At 33.7% G+C, this 20,204-nt stretch overlaps 1 protein-coding gene across 2 annotated transcripts in view; it reads right to left on the reverse strand.

The window, feature by feature from the left end:
• Positions 1-20,204, reverse strand: part of usp7 (ubiquitin specific peptidase 7 (herpes virus-associated)) — a 115,265-nt gene that overhangs the window by 2,232 nt on the left and 92,829 nt on the right. For both annotated transcript variants that reach the window (XM_028814377.2, XM_028814376.2), the window contains exons 4-29: positions 19,787-19,925; positions 18,931-19,019; positions 18,741-18,849; positions 17,449-17,579; positions 17,304-17,358; positions 13,830-13,910; positions 13,648-13,738; positions 13,268-13,350; positions 12,916-13,025; positions 12,654-12,810; positions 11,777-11,921; positions 11,337-11,467; positions 10,930-11,064; positions 10,177-10,278; positions 8,658-8,763; positions 8,344-8,436; positions 8,189-8,256; positions 6,588-6,688; positions 6,350-6,503; positions 6,079-6,146; positions 5,794-5,902; positions 2,857-2,934; positions 2,295-2,395; positions 1,983-2,082; positions 524-643; positions 323-394 (exon numbers count right to left, since the gene is read on the reverse strand). In XM_028814377.2, coding sequence (XP_028670210.1) covers positions 323-394; positions 524-643; positions 1,983-2,082; positions 2,295-2,395; positions 2,857-2,934; positions 5,794-5,902; positions 6,079-6,146; positions 6,350-6,503; positions 6,588-6,688; positions 8,189-8,256; positions 8,344-8,436; positions 8,658-8,763; positions 10,177-10,278; positions 10,930-11,064; positions 11,337-11,467; positions 11,777-11,921; positions 12,654-12,810; positions 12,916-13,025; positions 13,268-13,350; positions 13,648-13,738; positions 13,830-13,910; positions 17,304-17,358; positions 17,449-17,579; positions 18,741-18,849; positions 18,931-19,019; positions 19,787-19,925 — 2,728 coding nt within the window. The remainder of the gene's footprint in view (positions 1-322; positions 395-523; positions 644-1,982; positions 2,083-2,294; positions 2,396-2,856; positions 2,935-5,793; positions 5,903-6,078; positions 6,147-6,349; positions 6,504-6,587; positions 6,689-8,188; positions 8,257-8,343; positions 8,437-8,657; positions 8,764-10,176; positions 10,279-10,929; positions 11,065-11,336; positions 11,468-11,776; positions 11,922-12,653; positions 12,811-12,915; positions 13,026-13,267; positions 13,351-13,647; positions 13,739-13,829; positions 13,911-17,303; positions 17,359-17,448; positions 17,580-18,740; positions 18,850-18,930; positions 19,020-19,786; positions 19,926-20,204) is intronic.

Consider the following 20,204-nt stretch of genomic DNA (forward strand, 5'->3'; position numbering starts at 1 on the left):
AAATATAAAAAAATTAAAACTGAACACTGTAAAACAGACTTCGCATTTCAAAGAAAATTAAGTCTTGCCATGGTTTACAAAAAGATAATTAAAAAGCATTTGAAACTAGAGAATAAGCAGCCTAACTGGTAGTTCTGAAAATATGGAGAAATTCAAACGATGAAACATTTTTTGTAAAAACTTTCATCTGTTACAAATTATTTTATAGAGATTTTAAACTATCTGGACAATCAGTAAACATGGAGACTCTTAAAACTAAATTATTAGACTTTCCAGTACATGCTTGTAATATCTTTAAAAATGTATTTATTTTAATTCATACCTTTTCAAACTCCTTTTCTTGTATATCAAGCATGGACTGAATTCTTTTCATAACCTCCCTAAATGGTTCTCCCTAAAGGTTTAAAAAATAGACAATGGGGTCGGGATATCAAAATTATGTTACGCAAACTTAAGTATGCAAGCACAAGTATACTTACAAAATGCAACTGAGGGAAGAAGGGGAAAAAAGCATATACCTTACCTGGCGAATTTTTAGCAAAAATGGGATTCCAAATGTTCCAAAGACTTCTTTGTGGAAATGTGCCACTGAAATCAGCATTTCACTTTCCTTTTCAAGATTTACCTGGTCCAAAGGAATCTCCTAAAGACATTTAGAAAAAGGAAAAAAAAATTGATATTTCATATTTGAAAGGTCTCTAACAGCACTAATGCAAAATAAACAAAAAAACTATGTGCTAGATCTTTGAGAGCAACTCTAAAAGAAAAAAGAAAAAGAAACACTACGGTGGTGGGGGCATAAAGAATACAACTTCTGTTCTGTAGTTATTTATTTCTGCACATATTGCTATCTTCTATTACTTCTTTAAATCACCCTCTATTTTAAATGCTTACTTTTCATAAACAATAGTTTAAAGAAAAATAATTTTGCTATATCAAGTTTAAGAATACGTAAATCAATTATAGATTTGTAATATGTGTTTGCACTGTGTAATCGGTTCAATTTTGGATTTTCATATCAGACATTTAAGCATTTTTACATAATTTTTTTTCTTTTTTTAAATTCAAACAAAATGTTAAAATTATTTCCTTACCAGCTAAGAAGCATTTGAATTTCAGGAGATTGCTGGTGTGCTGGCCTCGCTTGCTTATCCTGAGCTGGAGCCCTAACCCTGACTCTACCTCTCACTTCTGGGCTGGACAGACACACACACACTTCCATGCATAGACATATATATATATATATATATATATATAGGATAAGATATATAATATAGCTGTTCGAGTCACAAAGACAGAACAAGTCTTAAAAATAGTTGGGATGCCTACCTGGCCAACACTAATTTCAAAAGCAACAGGGGTGTGGTGGTGCTCAAACAAAGAATGCTGGCAGTCACCTCCAGTTCGCCCTCTGGTGGTCGTTCAGAATGTCAACTGATGATAACATGCATACAAGACCGCAAGATCACCCCAACCCTACCCAGAAGGGGGTGGGTTAGGGCTGAATTCACCTTACAGTATTTTTAGTCAACCAATGAGAAACGTGTACCAAGTTTCATGAAAATCGCTCCAGCCGTTCGGACGCGACGCTGGTACATACAAACATTGACATGTGTGTATATATATATATATATTATAAGATTGTCAAAGAAAAGATTAAGATGACATTCACAATAAACATAAAAATTCTAAAATAAATGTTTTTTTTTTTTTTTTTTTATATAAACACTACCAAAATGTGTAAATTTTAATAGTACAGACCTTTGTGATGCTGGGCAAATCATGAATATCAAAACACCATTAAGCAAGGACTAATAATTAAAAGTTTTACAAAATAAATCAGGATATCATACCCTTAATAATCAACTAGGTAAAACGGAAACTCCATGCAACTTTCACTAGAGATCAGGAAGCCAAACAAAATGTGCAGCTCATTAAAAACACCACCAATACACCGAATATTCAACCATATTACACTATACCTCTATTCTGAAAGTACGGCTTGCTGCAGGAGATAAACATTCTAGTAATTCATCTTCATTATGGACACCAATTATCTTGTAGCTAACTATTTCTAGTAGCCTGAAATATGGAAAAAGCAAGTGTTAAATACATAAAGTGTACAATTTATTTATTTTGCATCATATTCATTATAATTACATCAGGTAACAGAAAGACAGAAAATAAATAAAACTTTAAAACAAACAGTTACAAAAGCTGAAAAGGAGATTTAATTTCACTGATTGTATAATTAATGACAAATGGCACAAAAATACACAAAATTCTTCCCATACCTTAATTTCTCAGATCCTTTCTCAGAAAGTTCTACTGCTTTTTTACATTCTTCTAGCAAGTCCCTCACACAACCATGCTTGTCTGGATATAGTGTTATTTCCTAAGCAAAAGAGCAACACACCAGTTTCTCATTAAAAGACAGCCTAAGCCCCAAAGAGATTTGACATATACTTTACATTTGCAATTTATCTATTCATGCCACATTTATCTAAAGAGTAAAAACTGAAATGTGTTGGTGAACGGTATTTTACACATAACTGTGGCACTGAAAGCATTTACAAAAACAAACCACAAAGCCAAACATTAGCCAGAACAACTATTCAATCTCCCAATAACAAGCAATAGAGAAGTAATTTAAAGCTTGAATAATAACAAGTAAATAAAGGCAAAAACACAAATCACTTTATACTACACAAATAAAGCTCATTAAACAAATCTGCATAGGCCTCAATCCACTGCGTTCATACAGGATTCTAAAATTGTTCCAAATGTTAAATAATAAGTAAAAATAAGTATCACTGAGGATTCCTCGATGTTCTCCATTAACTATTTTCTGCTTACCTCTTCTCTAAACTGACTGTTCAACCATATGGATTTGAAACTCCTCCTATTCTCAAAATCTGTTATCTTCATTTTCAGCTGAAAAAGAAACAAGAGTGTCTTTAATATTGTTTCACATACAAACTAGATTAGGGTGGAGTTGGGAGTCTGAATGTTTCCCTGAAAATAATTGTAGTAAGTGATAACATATGATATTTTTATAAATATTAAACTTGTAATTACAATGTGCAAGCATCTATATTACTAAACGACAGTTTAATTTATGCACAGCGGACACACCGAAGCGCATGCGCCCCAGAGTCAAACGCAGCGGCTTCCCAGAGTCAGTAGGTGGCGCCCAAACAACACAACCTGTAAATATGCCACATGCTGCATGGAAGCGATGATGCTTGTGTCAACTGTGAAGCCTATGCACTTAAAGACATTCAGTTTGCTCTCATACTCCTTGGATATACATTAGAGAACTTCAATTTGCCAAATGTTCCACCTTCATTACCTGATTTGCATTCAGCGCCAATAAATCTTCAGGAAGAGCAAGAAATTGTGCAAAGAATAATTGCCAGTTTAAATACCTTACAATCTGCTGCTTTTAATAAAATTTTTCTTGCCACAGAAGACAACAGCCCAATACCCAAATGCTACTTTCTTGACGGCCCTGGGGGAAGCGGAAAAATGTACCTTTATGAAACACACATTTTTTTTCTGCAAAGAAACAGTTGATTGTCGCATCAGCTACAACCAGGGTAGCGGCTAATCTGTTAATAAATGGTCGGACATGTCACTCTTTGTTCAAGCTTCCAGTTCCAAACACGGAAACATCAGTTTCAACTATGAAACTGCACAGTGACAGTGCAAATGAGATCCGTCTGGCAAAACTATTGATTTTAGACGAATGTACGATGGCATCCAGTCATATACTCAATACCATTGATAAACTACTCGGAGCGTTAATGGAGAATGATATTCCATTTGGAGGAAAAGTACTTTTATTAGGAGATTTTTGACAGTGCTTGCCTGTTGTTCCGCACGCCATGCGTACAGCTATTGTTCAGTCCAGTTTGAAATACGCAGATAATTGGCATTACTTTGAGAAACTAAGCTTGGTAGAGAACAATGCGGTGTACTGATCCAGCATATACCAATTGGTTGTTGCAACTAGGAAATGGAAACCTTACCAATGTGTTTCAGCTTCACCCAGATATTATTCAAATTCCTCACGCCTTTATCTGCGATTGCTTGGTAACTGAGGTTTTTGGTGAATCGATATTATTAGACCAGGTACCACATTTGACGCACCAAGCTATATTACGTCCAAAGAATATTGACGTTGATCACATAAATAACCAAGTGATTGCATTACTTCCTGGAGAAAGACACTGAGCATCATTTCCCATTAGAAAATTGAAACACTATTAACCCGGCCGGATTACCACAACACAATCTTAACCTTAAAGTGGGGACAATAGTCATGCTATTAAGAAACCTTAATACTAAACATGGTTTATGCAACGGTACACGGTTAGTCGTGAACACCATGACAGAACATGTTATTGAGACACAAGTGCTAATGGGATCCCATACTACCAATACTGCTTTGATTCCCCGAATTGACCTTACAAGTTCTGACCTGGAATTACCCTTTAAACTGAAACGACGGCAATTTCCCCATTAAGGCTGCATTTGCCATGACCATCAACAAATCCCAAGGACAAACCATGGACAAAGTAGGCATTTACCTATCTGAGCCTGTATTTGCACATGGACAACTTTATGTTGCCTTTTCAAGAGTTCGGCGTTCGTGTCACGTTAAAGTAAAGGTTGTAACTACTCCATACCAGGGACAACTAATTCAAGGACAGCAAACCATCTTTACTCAAAATGTTGTTTATAAAGAGATATTTGATTAACTATTTTGTATTTACCATTTTATGAATGTTTACTTTCCAATATACTTCACTTAAACATTTCCACTCCGATATTGTTTTTACTTATAAGTACAACAACTCAAAGACATTTTGGACTTACATGATGTAACAATTACAATTCCATTTTTGTTTTAATAAATTGGTTAATGTTAGTACAAATATCTATATTTAATTCAATGAAAACTTTACCAGGACGCTCCCACCCTCCATCACTTTTCATTCCGTCGCAGGACGCACCGAGGCACATGCGCACAGCCCCTCAGCGCCCCAGAGTCAAACCCTGCGGCTTCCCGGAGTCAGTGGGTAGCACCCAAACAACACAACCTGTAAACTAAACTTGCTGTGATCCACTGTGCCAGCAGTCGGTGTCAGCAGAGGCAAAGGAATCACGGCTCTACAAAACGAAACCACTTTAGTACAGATATGCTTATTTAATTAAATGACATTTCCCCGAACGCACCCACCCTCCATGATATTTCATCCCTCCGAATATCGGAGGGAACAGAAAGTGATTGCCATTCTTGGATTTGCGATTCTTTCGAGAATCGTGGGCTTACTGGTGCTTGTTCTAATCAGATGTGCAAAACTAAAAAAGGCAAGTGCAGGATGAGGAAAAGAGCAAATTGTAAAGCTTTCCCTGGTCTGTGTGTGTTCAGTGACACATCTGCAGTAGAGATTAAATGGCAGGTTTCTTAAATTCTACAACTATTCCAACAGTGCAATACAGGTAACAAAGTAACATTATACAATTAAGAAATGCATCCTTATTCTGTTGGAAGTTTGGCAAGAGGCCCCAAATAGGTAGCAAGGCTACATTCCAATCAAAATCACATTTCCCGACTGTAATGTGAAAATTGCAAGTGGGATCCAAAGAAATGATATTCCAGGAGCTAAAGTAACAGTTATAACAGTGGAAAAATGTAATTTTTGGTTTTGAGATACAATAGTGTGAGAATAAATACTTAAATCTATACTTTACATCTATAAAGATCCCTAAAATTGTTTTCATTACCTGCTGATAATAAAGTTTCTTTGGTTGTCTGGGTTTGAAGAACTGCAAAAGATCTCTTAGAGTTCCTTCATAATTATGTCTAAGAGGATTCCCTGGGCCGTCTCTGTAACTAGAAATAAAATCCCAATTTAAATAATTGCAGATTTTGCTCTGCAGGAAAGTACGGAGAAGCATACTTTGAAAAACACATGAAAAACATATTACCCCATGAAGAATTTGAATTAAATATATGGAAATATGATTCAGATTTTTACAACTGGAGCACTTTACGTATAAGTGACTTACCCTTGGGATTTAAAAAACTGAAGTAACATAGGATCAGTATTTAATCTCTGTGCAACTGTCTTTGCAACCTAAAAAAGTATAGACAGCAGAAAACAGATAAAGCAATGCTTAAAAAGGGTATATATCAGTGTCTATTAACACATTCCACTTGAAAACACTTAAAAACTTGAAAATGCACCTCTCTTTACATATCTTATTCCAATATTTCTTATATTATACCCCAGCAAGAATTTCAATTGCTCCTATACATGAGAGAAGATAGAAAAATAACCTGGAAATAGTTCATTCTATTGGAAAGAGTCACCACAAATCCTGGGTCATTTGGAATTGTTTTGTCACAAAATGTCACATCCACACGATGGTACAAATCTCTAAAGTAATCCTTGGCAGTTGGTAATTCACTAGAATCATTTTCTGGATCATCTCTGGTAATAATAAAGAATACAAAGATCAAAAAATGCCATATGCAAATGAAGAAAAGAAAAAAGATTCAGAAAATGCAGACTTACTTCTGAAATACTATGATATCACCATCCATTAGCTCATCTAGAGCTTTATCGAGAGACACATCATAATCCTGAATTCTCTCTGTTAAATTCGGTTTTACTTCCTGCATTTTGTTAGAAAGAAAAAAAATACTAAAAATATAATCTTACATTTGTAGAGCATAACTTTTAACAAGACATGTTATTTTAATTAATGAACTGTATATGCAGCCTAACAAACATTACATAATTAACACAAAGTGGTACCACAAACCCATGTAAATAGAAGGTTACCTCTACTGTCTAATCCTTTGCAATAAGTCTAAAACTGGAACCCACCTATACGACAGCTTCACTTGTAATAAGGCTACACATATTTATGTGGACATAGAAGTTGGAAATATGGCTAAAAATCCGTGTCAGGTCACAACTAAGAGTAGATACCAGCTTAATTTATTTGTATAAACTTTTTAAACTGAAATGTATTCTTTAAACAAACACCACATATATTAATGTACTATTGTGAATACCAGTGCACTTCGTTATCAACTAAAATGCTTGTTAAAACACTGCTACTCAAAGGGACTCCATAGCAAGTATTTTTTCTATCCCTCTTCCTGCTTTAATATTGCTTTAATATTGTCCAGCACTATAGGCAATATCCTTCATGGGGCAGACAGGCATATATCTCACAAAAAAGGCAATACAAAAGGACATTAACTTGAAGACAATAATACAAGACATAAAATCACATTCCCAATTTCCTTTAATCACTGTTCAAAAATTGAGGGAACACATTGAATCTTTATGAGCAAAATATTCAAGTGGAAAATCTTTATTACTCCGTAAAGTGTTATTCACTGAGAACAAAATAATGCCACAATGGTCAGTGGAAAACAAAATCACCAACTCATTGAGGGCTGAATTCAACATCACACCACAAATCAAAGTCAAAAATCGAAATCACAAGCTGATCCAACTCACGGTAACTCATAACGTGACTCAGTAGTGTGTATGCCCCCCATGTGCCTATACGCACTCTTGACATCTGGACATGCTCCTGATGAGACAGTGGATGGTGACCTAGGGGATCTCCTCCCAGAATTAGTCAATAGCATCAATGACTTCATCCAGGAACTGCCTTCACCCTCTAGCTACACGAGGCTGGGCATTGTCCTTTTTCCTGTGCATATATGTCTCCATGCTATTTTATCAGCACATTTTTATCAGATCACCATCTCCATATGCATTAGTGAACAGTCAGAAAATTAGACAATTTTCATTACTGTAGGCTGAAATGTTACTGTTGTAGGGATAAGCTGGAAAGCTTATGTGCAAAGGTTCTTATCAGGGAACAACCACCTCTGGCAGGCATGGTACACATCTGTAATGCGGAAGCATTAAAAATGTTTAAGTCAGTCATGTGCTTTAGGATGGATTCCAGGGGAAATGCTGACATAATGCAATTTCTGGAGTCAAGCAATACTTTGAATCTGAACTTTAACTGTAATTTGACTGTCTACTACAAAAGTAAATATAATTAGATTTATATATGAGAGAATAAAAGGTGACTAATTTTTTTTAATGCAAATTGCACTTGATTACACAAATTTACATGATCTTACCTCATAGAGGATAAGGCTAGTTCCTTGTGGAAATCCTGCTCTCTCACACATAACTGGCAACAATTCCCCTGTTAAAATGAGAATGAAAAACATAAAATAGAATACAACACAGCATAACTGAAAATGGATAGTGAAAGAAGTTACCTTATACTTACTTATTTTACAGGATATAGGTGTGTAGATATGTCCACAATAATTTAAACTTCTACTTTTTGGATCATACATCTTTAAAAACAACATCACATCATCTGTAAAGAAACGATCAACTTGTGAAGATAACGTAATTACTGAAATGTATTCTGCTATCATCAATAACTTGCATAATAATTCCTGCATTCTGCTATAATCAATTCCTTGCATAATAAAGTCATCATGTATTCAAATATGCATTCTATAATCAACTACACAAGAAAATAAACACAGAAACACATTATCAAAATGTAAGCTATGGACACCATTAGTAACTTACGGTCTTTGTCAAACTTCTGTAACGTTGCTCCACTAGCAGCCATCTCTGGATCTACAGTTTCTAGAAAAATTGTCCATGGATTTTCATTATCACTTAATTCAATCATCTGAATGAATAAAAAAAGTGTAAAGTAAAAAATATCCTACACTGTTAAGTAATTAAAGCAGTAAGAGCTTTGCAAATGAATTTTAAAAATGTATATGTATACAGTATACACACACATGTATATATTTTATTCTGGAGGAAAATACAATCACAAAAACGTACTATTTTTGTGATGTGCCATTTTTCTTTTCTTTGTTTGACACCAAAACAGAAAATGTAATACAAGTATTGATAGGAATGCCATTGTTGAGATTTTTTTTTTTTTTTTAAACATTTTTTCTTTAATTAAAACAATTGTTTGGTAATTCTCCACAGTTAGTAAAAGAGAACATGAAACACAGCAAAGTAGAAAGATTTAAATGGCAGATGAAGTTGCAATGCCGGATAAATGGAATAGAGTGCCACAAAATGCTGATCCAGCCAAATGATTTTTTAATTTCTTTTTAACAAACCTTAGCAATTTCACTCAGTCCAGTAATGAGGATTATGAAGCAACCATCAAAAATATAGTGCGGATTACATTTAAGACATGAATGAAGTAGAAAAATCTGTCTATAGCAGATGCAAATGACATCCTGCTGCATAATCCTTTAAACATGTTGCTTCATGTAATTTTATATTGACTTTCATGAAATTCCTACAAGGAATATTGAGGTTCAAAAGGGAAACCACCCTTCAAAGCAGCAATCAACTTTGGTTAAATTTTCAAAATAGAACATTAGAAAACTCTTGAAGAAAACTGGCCATTCCACCCAACAAAACTCACCAATCCTAGGTTATTCTTGAGGATCTAATAAATTGAGATTTGAAGTCCTACTCACTGCATGCTAATTTATGTCACTTGTCGATGGCTCTTTTGTGAAGAAAATCTCTAACATTTGTGCAAAATTTACCCTTCACAGGTTTCCAAATGAGTTGTTGGGCAACTTTAAAGTACTAACTCCATTTACCCACTTGCTTAAGCTGAAAAGGTTTATATCATTCAAGATTTCATCATAGCTCATACCTCTTACCCTCAGAAATCAGCTTAGTCAATCTGCTCGAGTTTCTAAATAACTGTACCTTCTTTGGTAAATGGAGACCAAAATTGTACAAGTACTCCAAGTGAAGATACACTAATGACTTATACAACTTTAACATACTGTAACCTCCCTGACTTGCATTTTACACATCATGCCATATAACCTTTTGTCCTTCTTGATAGCATCTGTACACTGAATGTAGATAATCACAAGACTACCATTTCAAATTCATAGTGTAACATTTGAATACTGTGACAATTAAAACTAAAAAAAATTATATATAATGATAGGAAGGTTTTCATTGGTGACATGTGCGAGTTGTGCTACAGCATGATGAAAGGCAGTTTCACCAGAAATTCATTAAATGTTTAACTTTTTTTATACACACTTACAGTCTTATTGCAATCTGCTTCATAATCTAACATTGCTGGTCTCTTAGTTCCATTACTTCTTGCCTGCATTGGCCATAATCGAATCTGGTCTTGAGGGAAACCCTGAAATAAATTAAACAGCATTAAAAACTGTTGCAAGTTAACCTCAAATATATGATGTAAAATAGCTTGAGTGCTTCTTACAAAATACATGTTAACAAAAATTATTGGCTTGACTTCCATCTTTCCTATGTAAGCAAAACAATTGGTTTTTGAAACACTAAATTATTTAAGGTTATGTGGATTTACTTTGACTGTCAGTTCTCTAATGTGTATCCATGCATTTAGCTGAATATAACATGCACACAGCAAATCTCAAACAACAAATAATGAGAGGGAAACCAGACGGAAGATCTCTTGCACTAAAAATATTCTGAAAATATTTCTTTGAACCCACCAATCTCATACACACTTAAATTTACAGTTCATAGTTGTGCAATTCTATAATAAATGTAGAATTGAATGGGTATCTTCTGAATTATCCTGAAGTGCTTGTCATAAAATAAAAGTATTATGAATGGCTTTACTGTAATAGTGCCATACTTAAGTAAATCCTTGATTGAAGCAAGGTAATTTTGCAAAATGTAAACAGTCATAGTAACCAACATTTATATAACTATATATTTACAAATACATATAGACACAGATGAATATGAGAAAGTAGCAACACACAGATTTCATATATTGTTCTAAGCACTTAAATAATATACTCACCATTGTTTGAGAGAGATTCTGTACAAATTCTGCAAGTGTTGAATTCTTTAAAACTTTAAACACTGTATATTTCACTTTCTCTTCATCATACATGTCATTGCCTTGATGACCACAAAATTGGTCTTCTGTTACGATCTTAGTTGGGATAGAGACACATCATTACGAAATGTCAAAGAGTTTTCTTTTAAAAGCTTAATGAACAAAGCAACAATAAAATACAGAAACATAAGACTCTTTTTGAAAATCAATTTGTTACAAATGTATACTTGAGCAATAAATACAAATATTTAACTGCTTCTGAATTTATTCAGAAACATTTAGAAACCAAGGTTCACATAGACTGACTCAGCAAAAAGTGAAAATTCAAAAAGATGGCTTAACTACTGAAACAAAAAAAAACTCACTACCTGTACTTGCATGTACAAATGAGCTTCTTGTCGTTCTTTACGTTTCTGAGCTTCTACCCTTTTTTCTTCTTGAAGTCTCTCCACAAGTTGCTGTGGAATGTCATGATCTGTGACTGGCTGTAAAACTTCACCTAAACAGAAATAAACAAAAACTGCATTATGGGCAAATGTCCAAGAAGTCAATTTTCCAAAATGATGGCTCATTGGGGATCCAACTAAAGAGTTTAACTAAAGTCAACTTCTAAAAAACACTAGGTTAAGAGAAATAATTTGTACTACAAAGTGAGTATTTTCTAACCCACATTCTTTTAATTCATTCTTCTTTAAATGCTGAAAAAAAGTTTATACTATTTGACAAAAAAATGGAACCAAATATAAAGATTTTACATTTAAAAGGATGCTCCCTTAAAACTGTGCAACAAATATCTAAAATTGCTTACTGAGTTTGGATTCTCTTATATACACCAACATGTAAGCATTTGTACAGTGACGCACAGATAAATCATCATCATGGCCACCGTAGTTGTGTTCAATGGCTTCTTCTTTAGTACACCTAGATACCACATCATCATCAAATTTGCACCACTAAGAAAAAAAATGAGAAAAACAAAGTAAGGATGTAAAATCATCATATCTATTTAAAACACTATGGGAAAGTGACATAACATGCCAAGAAGCCAATCCCTTAGATATGTTTGGAACTTTATCTAATAAGCCTGCTAAAAGTGAAAGTATAATCAGCAAACACCTGAATATTCATAAGAAGATCAGAGGAAAAAGTGAAAACGATTCCTGAATTTACCACAACTGTCAAGATAGACTTTACTGAAATACATTTTAAAGCATCTTCTGAGCATTTTACACACTCCTGGATGGAGGTTCAGCATACTGAAAACCTTTCATTGTACTGTTCATAATAGCAAACTAAGCTTATATAATTTAAAACCAAAATGATAAACAGGGGAATATACTCTTATATCAATACAGGTTTATATAAGAAATAGCAAATGATAACCTCATACCTATCAAAGTTGCATCAACATTATCATGTCATGATAAAATGCATTCAAATAAGCAATTGCAAACAATTCCGCTTAGAGAATATTCTCTAGGTGTGACAAAACATTTTGAGATAACTGATTAATGAATGTGGAAAGATGGAAAATTTTCTTTAACACCTCACTTCAAGAAGTATAAGAAATCCACAAGCTAAACAGTACTATAGGCGGTTGTGGTTTCAATTAAGTGGATATGATATCTGTTAAGAACATAACAATTTAAGAATAGATGGGGCACAAAAAATTATTTTATCCTCACTTTGCCATCCCCTTTCGGATTCAGGTAAACAACATAATGGCCTCCATGGTTATCCCCACTGTGAACTAAAACTGCATGAAGGATGTAATTAGCAGGATCCTTGGTATCTGGCTTCTGCAAAAATTCATCTAATGGTAACTGTTCAGGAAATTCAAACCTAAAAAACACACACACAAAAAATGTAATCTAGTCTAGTTGTAGTGACAAACTGATAAAATGAAATCCAAATCTAATACCAACAATAGAAACCCAAGTACATTACCTGTCATTTATCTTAATGTTTTGATCAGTCTGGGGATCATACATAAATCTCATAAGTTGCAGGTGCAGCACTGGAGGAAATGTCAAGAACTTCACCCCCTTTTCAGCTTCCTAATACAGATTTTAGATATTGTTAGTGAACTTTCCGATATTACATATAATTTATTTTAATATATAACTTAGATGTGAAATTAAAACCAAAATATAAAATCTTAAGGTTTAAAAGAGACTACACATAATGTTCTAATGAACTTATTAAAACATGTTTTAAATCTGTTTTTTTGCCTCTATTCTTATAAACAGTTTAATAAACTCAAAAAGTGCCAAACATAATGGATTAATTTGTCACATACCTGTAAACCATGCTCTCCAGCATCATATTTATTATCCCCATCCAACTGTTCCACTGCCACATAATCTTTGAAAGACTCAAATACTGTAGGGTAATTAAATGTATATTAGTGCTTTAATCTATATATATTCAAATGCAAATAATCAAAACCTCCAGACTAAAAGAAACTTTGGCTATTTTCTGAAGACCTTATGAAACTTGTACTGGAACGATATAAGAGCTACATGAAAGCTAAGGTTAACAAGCCACAGTTGCAATAAAACAAAAGTAACTCAGATTGAAATGTTAATCAACTACATTTCACCTGGATCAGGTGTTATCATAATATAATCAGTTTTCTTCTTAGTAACACTAATATACTTTTGCATTGGATTTACTTACTGTTTTTCTTCCCTTTAATGCTAAGTTGAATATCGTAGTAATCTTCTATCCTTTCAGACCGGTAGTCTACATGCTTACACTGGATATATGACTACAAAAAACATTTAGAAATCTTAAACAAAGTTTTAAAAACTTCAACAATTCAAGACAATTTTTGTTATTAAAATTATTTTTTAACTTACCACCATTTTTCCTCTGAACAGTTTTGGTATTGTGCCTTCAACACAAGTGCCTTTCATCTTATTCTCAACATTATCAAGCAGCTAAAAGAATTGATAAATGTAATTATTAAAACAATACAATTAAATTCTGTTCTAATATGTTGGGGGAAAAAAGAATCGGATAAAAAAAAATATCAGAAAATGATCAAGGTGTGCCATTTATATATCTGTGTTTTAGGCAGGTGTGAAAAAAATGCTATAAACTAGGAATGCTTACACAATTAGAAGTGTTAATAGTTTATTTTTATCAATTAACAATGCAAAATGAATGAACACAAGAGAAATCAAATCAATATTTGGTGTGACTACCCTTTGCCTTCAAAACAGCATCACTTCTAAGTTCACTTGCATACACTTCAAGAAACTCGGCAAGTAGGCTGATCCATACATCTTGGAGAACTAACCACAGATCATCTGTGGATGTAGGCTTTCGCAAATCCTTCTGTCTCTTCATGTAATCCCAAACACACTTGATGATGTTGAGGTCATGGCTTTGTGTGGGCTATACCATCACTTCCAGGACTCCTTGTCCTCCTTTATGCTGAAGATAGTTCTTAATGACATTGGCTGTATGTTTGGAGTCATTGTCCTGCTGCAGAATAAATTTGGAGCCAATCAGATGCCTCCCTGATGGTATTGCACGATGGAGAAGTATCTGCTTGAATTTCTTAGCATTGAGGGCACCACTAATTCTAACCAAATCCCCAACTTCATTTGCATAAATGCAGTCCCAAACTTGCAAGGAACCTCCACCATGCTTCACTGTTGCCTGAAGACACTCATTATTGTACTGCTCTCCAGACCTTTGGCAAACAAACTGCCTTCTGCTACAGCCAAATATTTCAAATTTTTACTCATCAGTCCAGAGCACCTGCTGCCTTTTTTCTGCACCCCAGTTCTTATGTTTTTGTGCATATTTGAGTCATTTGACCTTGTTTCCACATCAGAGGTGTATGGCTTTTTGGCCACAATACTTCCATGAAGACATCTTCTGGCCAGCCATCTCTGGGCAGTAGCTGGATACCACAGGTTTCTGAGACTTCTGAACCAATGGCTCTGCTGAACAACTTCAGATTTCGGAGGGAATTAAGCCTGATGGGTCTTTTATCTGCCGCATCAAGTTTTCTTGGCCAACCACTGCATCTACAGTCCTCAGCGTTGCCCGTTTCTTTGAGTTTCTTCAAAAGAGCTTGAATGGCACATCTTGAAATCCCATTCTGCTTTGAAATTCTTGCCTGGGAGAGACCTTGTTGATGTAATATAACTACCTTGTGTCATGTTGCTGTGCTCAGTCTTGCCATGAAATGAAACTGTCTTCCACATCCTTACCTTGGTGGCTTTGGATGTTCCTCACCCAGTTTTAAGCCTCCTACACAGCTGTTTGTTAATGACTGTTTCAACCTACATATGAAAATGATGGTCATTAGCATCTGCTTGGTATAATTGGTTAATCATACACATGACTATAACCCTACAAAATCTGCCTTTGTGCAAATGTACCTATAAGAATTGATGCTGGTTTTAAGGCAAATGGTAGTCATAGCAAATTGACTGTATTTAGACTTTTCTTCTGTTTGCCCACTTTGACTTTTGAAATTTGATTTAAAAAAATCAATTCGAATTTGTGCTTGTGAAAGCATTCTTACCTTACAGCATTTTTTCATATCTGCCTAAAACATTTGCACAGTACTATATATATGTAAAACACAACAATTTACAGGATGTCTTCATTTAAACTGAATGGACATCATTCTTGCTCAAAATGTATGAATTTAAAGTAAAATATTTTATGAATAATGAACCCTTTTGATCAATGCAAGACGGCCAAGAGATATTTTACAAGACCACATTCAAGACTACCTCTCCCCTTGGTGGTAGGAACAAAAAGTTGCTTTTTTTTTTTTTCTTTTTATCTTCTCCAAATCCCTTTTAGCATAATATCCTTATAGATTTCATGTCAAGGTAGGTTTACATCAGGTTAAAATTAAAAATGTATAAAAAGTAATTCTGACTTTCATACTTTACAGTGCTTCTAAAAGCAAATCATGAGGATTTAATTCACTAACATGATGGACTCAAGACAAAATTAAATAAGTTCAAAAATTCTATAGCTACAAGTTATGATATTACATGATTAACTGAACGAAACCCACATATGTGACATTTGGTTAGTATAGTTATTAACAAGAGCTACATTAGCAAAGCACAGATTATATTGACAGGAAACAAAAAATGCAATGGATATAAGAAAATTTATCAACATTATAAACCTGTACTAAATACAGGGTACTCCAGAAAAAGGAGCATACTGGCAAAGACATCAGGAGACAGTCGCATAAGGAAACTTTATACTCTGTACTTCTGAGCTGATATGAGAAAAACAAAAAAAGTGAAAAATCATATCTGTAAAGGCATATCGCAATTTAAAGCCAAGTTTGATGGGATAGTGATGAAATCGAACCTGCAACTGAAGAGACAGAAAATGAAACTAGTTTGCCAAAAGGTAGGCGAGAAGGAATGGTTCAAACTTTTTGCTTCAAGTCCGAGTACACAAACTTGAACCAAGCAAAATATAAAACTGACAATTCTCCCTACAACAGCCTTGATGACAAATGGACATGGAAGGATTTGGACAATTTCTGGTGAGAAACCTGCAGCAGTCTAAGAGATTCTCCAGCAAGATAATTATACAAAAACAGATGGACAAAATAGCACAGAGCGATTCTGCGGAAAAATGTAAAAAAGGTCAATGTTCTTATGCGTTCATTAGAACTTCACACGTTTATCCAACTGAGAATATCAGGCATAAGATGGAAATTTATGTTTCTCAATAGTTCCCATTCACTTTGAAGGAGACTGCATAAACTTAGAAAGATAATTTAGATTTAGATAGGGCAACAGACTCATGACTGAAAATTCTATCAACGTTGCCTTACGCAAATACCTTTTTTACTAAAGTATCTTATTTTTTCATGTATACTGTAATTTAGACGGATGTAATCAATGATGTTTACTTTGACATTACAAAGTTTTGTGGTAACAGTGACAGCAGCTCACGAAGATTATAACCATTTAAATTACATATGTTTTGCAATAACCATAAAAACTAAGAATGTGTCATGAAGAAATATACATAAAATTGCATTTACATTTTCTATTAAATAAAATCAAGGTATATATATATATTAATATATTCTTGTTTATTATTCACCAAAGGGGGCAACATGTTGCATGCTGATCAGACATACAAGAAAGAATCTGACTGCACTCTGTACGCATGCTACTATTACTACTGCTAAATAAGAAAATTCCACAAGAAACATTTTATTAAGTCCCAAGAGAATAATTTTATACATAGGCCCAATACAGAAACACTGAGATGTTTATGAGTTTATGTTAACGTATCTGACAAAAATGAGACTTAAGGACACTCACCACTCTGCAGAGTTCTTGCACATCATGCTGCATGAAACTATCCAATGTTTCCCACCTTGAAAACAAGTAACAATTCAGTTCATATTAAGAAAACTAATGCACAGAACCAAATTAAAAATGTCAAACTTTAACACAAACAACGCACCCAAATGATTTTGTTAATTTTTTTGTTCCTACTGGTTTGTCGCTGTGTTGAAGTTCATAAAATACCCTTTGTAATGCTAAAGGTACACTTTTGGACGAATCATCTCCTTCTGTTGGCATCATATACACTGCCTAAAAGAAAATCCAAAAATAGCTGAAACAAAAAATGTACTTCATGCAGCATACAGAATAATTAAAATATTATAAAGTAACATTATGTATATATATATATATATATATATATATATACATATATATATATATATATATATATATATAAATCCAGGCATCTTGTGGTGCACTGTACTTATATTCATGTATACAGGTATTTCTATGCTTGAGCAGTGGCAGGTAAGCTACTTGTTCTAGGTCAAACACTAACATGGTACAATCTGAATGCACATTTGTATTAAAATTCTCAAGCAATAATGGCTAGAGTATACAAACTACTTGTTAATGGTTCTTTTTGGAATATTTTCATAATTCATAGTTATATGTAAGAGTGTAAAATGTATCAGCACATGCTCTCAACATGCAAGAGTGTAATTTTCATATAATGTACATAGTGAAAGGTAAATGGTTTTAGGTTAGTACAATTGTGAAGTGTACCAGGCTATAAAGAACATCTAATATTGCCAATGAAAGAAAAAAAAATCCAGTAATACAATTTAATAACCCAGTAACTTAGGAAAAACTGCAATTAGTTAACACTTTACAAATGAATACCATTAATATTTTTTCATTTCTTTCTAGACAAATGCATGAGTTATGTGAGTTGACAGCTCACCCACTACCATGACAGGAACCAAAAGTGAACACAGGCATGCTAAATATTATGATTTCACTAATGCAAAAACAATCCAGTGCAAAGAAACCACTTCTTTAAAAAAATATTTTAAATAATTTTAGGATAACAACACAGAATGGTGCAACAACCTTCTGGTTAGGTTGACATTTCTGTGAAGGCAAAAACAATTTGTTCTCTGATCACAATTGTGCCTTGTTTCTTCACCATTCCCTAATCGCTACCAATGACAAACAGACCCCAAGTTTTCACAGTGATATTCTTTTACAACAACTGACCAGTACAGACATTTATACAGACTAGACAGGTAACTTTCCTTTAGTCAGAAAATTGAAAGAAGGGTTTGGGAAACTTCTCATGCATTATTGCATTTGGCACTGGTGACACTATTTAGTCACATGATTGCTACTGACCTTCACTTCCCACACAAGCTTAACTCAATACATGATCACAGGAGACAGGAAAAGTTATGTGACAAAAATACAAACCCGTCGAAGCTGATTTGTAAAAAAAAGTGTCTGCAATAAACTGTTCATATAACATGTAGCTCCTTGGTTTTTCAAGCCAACATATCCTGTATGTTTTTTAGAGTCCCATCTACCAAAAAAAAGAAACACTTATTGCAGCTCCTATAACAATATTAAAAGTTGAAAAAAAATTTAAAATTAAACAACTTACGCCACACCATGTGGTGCATCAGCTTGGACATAAACTTCAAATGAAACTTTATCATCTTCAATAAATCCTTTTTCAGGATCAGTTACATCCTAAAAAAAAACAAAACAAATAATCCTTGAGTTAAATTCACTTATTTTTCCCAACCTTTCAAACCTGCAAGGGGGCAAAACCTAAAATAGCAGGGTTAGGTATTAATTTTCATTTATTTTAAAAACACAATTTTATTATCAGTTTTTGTTTAAAAAAATATACACATTGGAACAGAACTGAACTGAAGTCAGTAATTTTAAAGGACCAAATCCAGGGTTGAAAACAGGGTTCAAAACTTAAAAACTGTAAATATTTTCATACTATTAAAGTATTTTAAAATTAATCACAGTACTCTTTTATTAGTCAAAATTGTATGCCTATATCCAGCTGTCTAAGGTTATGAAACACAAGCTTCTTGTACTAACTGGGCACCCAATAGAGAAAAAGAATTAATGAAATAAGAAATTCCAGATCCCAGACTCTAAGAATCATTGAAGCAGAGAGATATCTGAAATGCACTTATAAATTCTGAAGTAAGACACAGAAACAAAGTCTGTGAGTTCAGAATTACTAAATGCAGTTTTAAGAATTTGCAAAGTGTACACCATGATTTATTGTTAGTACAAAATAGATTGAAAAACCAAAGATGAGCCAAATTTGCAAAAACAAAAATGTTAGCCAAAGAGCAAGCATTCATTGGTACAGTCCTATTTATTTATTATTTTAATAAATGGGCTGGGTTTTGGATTTTTACTTTGCTACCAAGAATTAACCCACGTGGTCCAAACACTGTAAACATTATCCAAACAGAATATCAAATACTCACACTCCAAGACATAAAATTAGAAAAGCCCCAATCATTTTCCTTATGAAAGAAAAGGTGACTGATTCTCCGGCTAAATGACTTTTCATCATCTTTGTAGTTGATAATTTTCAACATTGCTTGGGCATGACAGGACCAAGACCTGAGAATCAAGAAAACCTGTCATTATGAAATAATTTACTAAAAATCGTATTACAGGTTAAATAACACTACAGTTGTTGGACACTATTAAGACATCAAAAATGCAAGAGACAAAATGATGTGATTACACAGACCCTCCTCTAATAGATATTAGTAAAATATACCTCAATAGTATACAAGGCCAAAAGGTTACTGCTTTCTAAAATGAAATATACAAACATTTTCTCCATTAACCAATTTCATATTTAACAGGCTATAAATATTGGACAATTAACTAGTC

The sequence above is a fragment of the Erpetoichthys calabaricus genome, chromosome 11 (genome assembly GCF_900747795.2).
Source record: "Erpetoichthys calabaricus chromosome 11, fErpCal1.3, whole genome shotgun sequence".
Taxonomy (NCBI): Eukaryota; Metazoa; Chordata; class Cladistia; order Polypteriformes; family Polypteridae; genus Erpetoichthys; species Erpetoichthys calabaricus.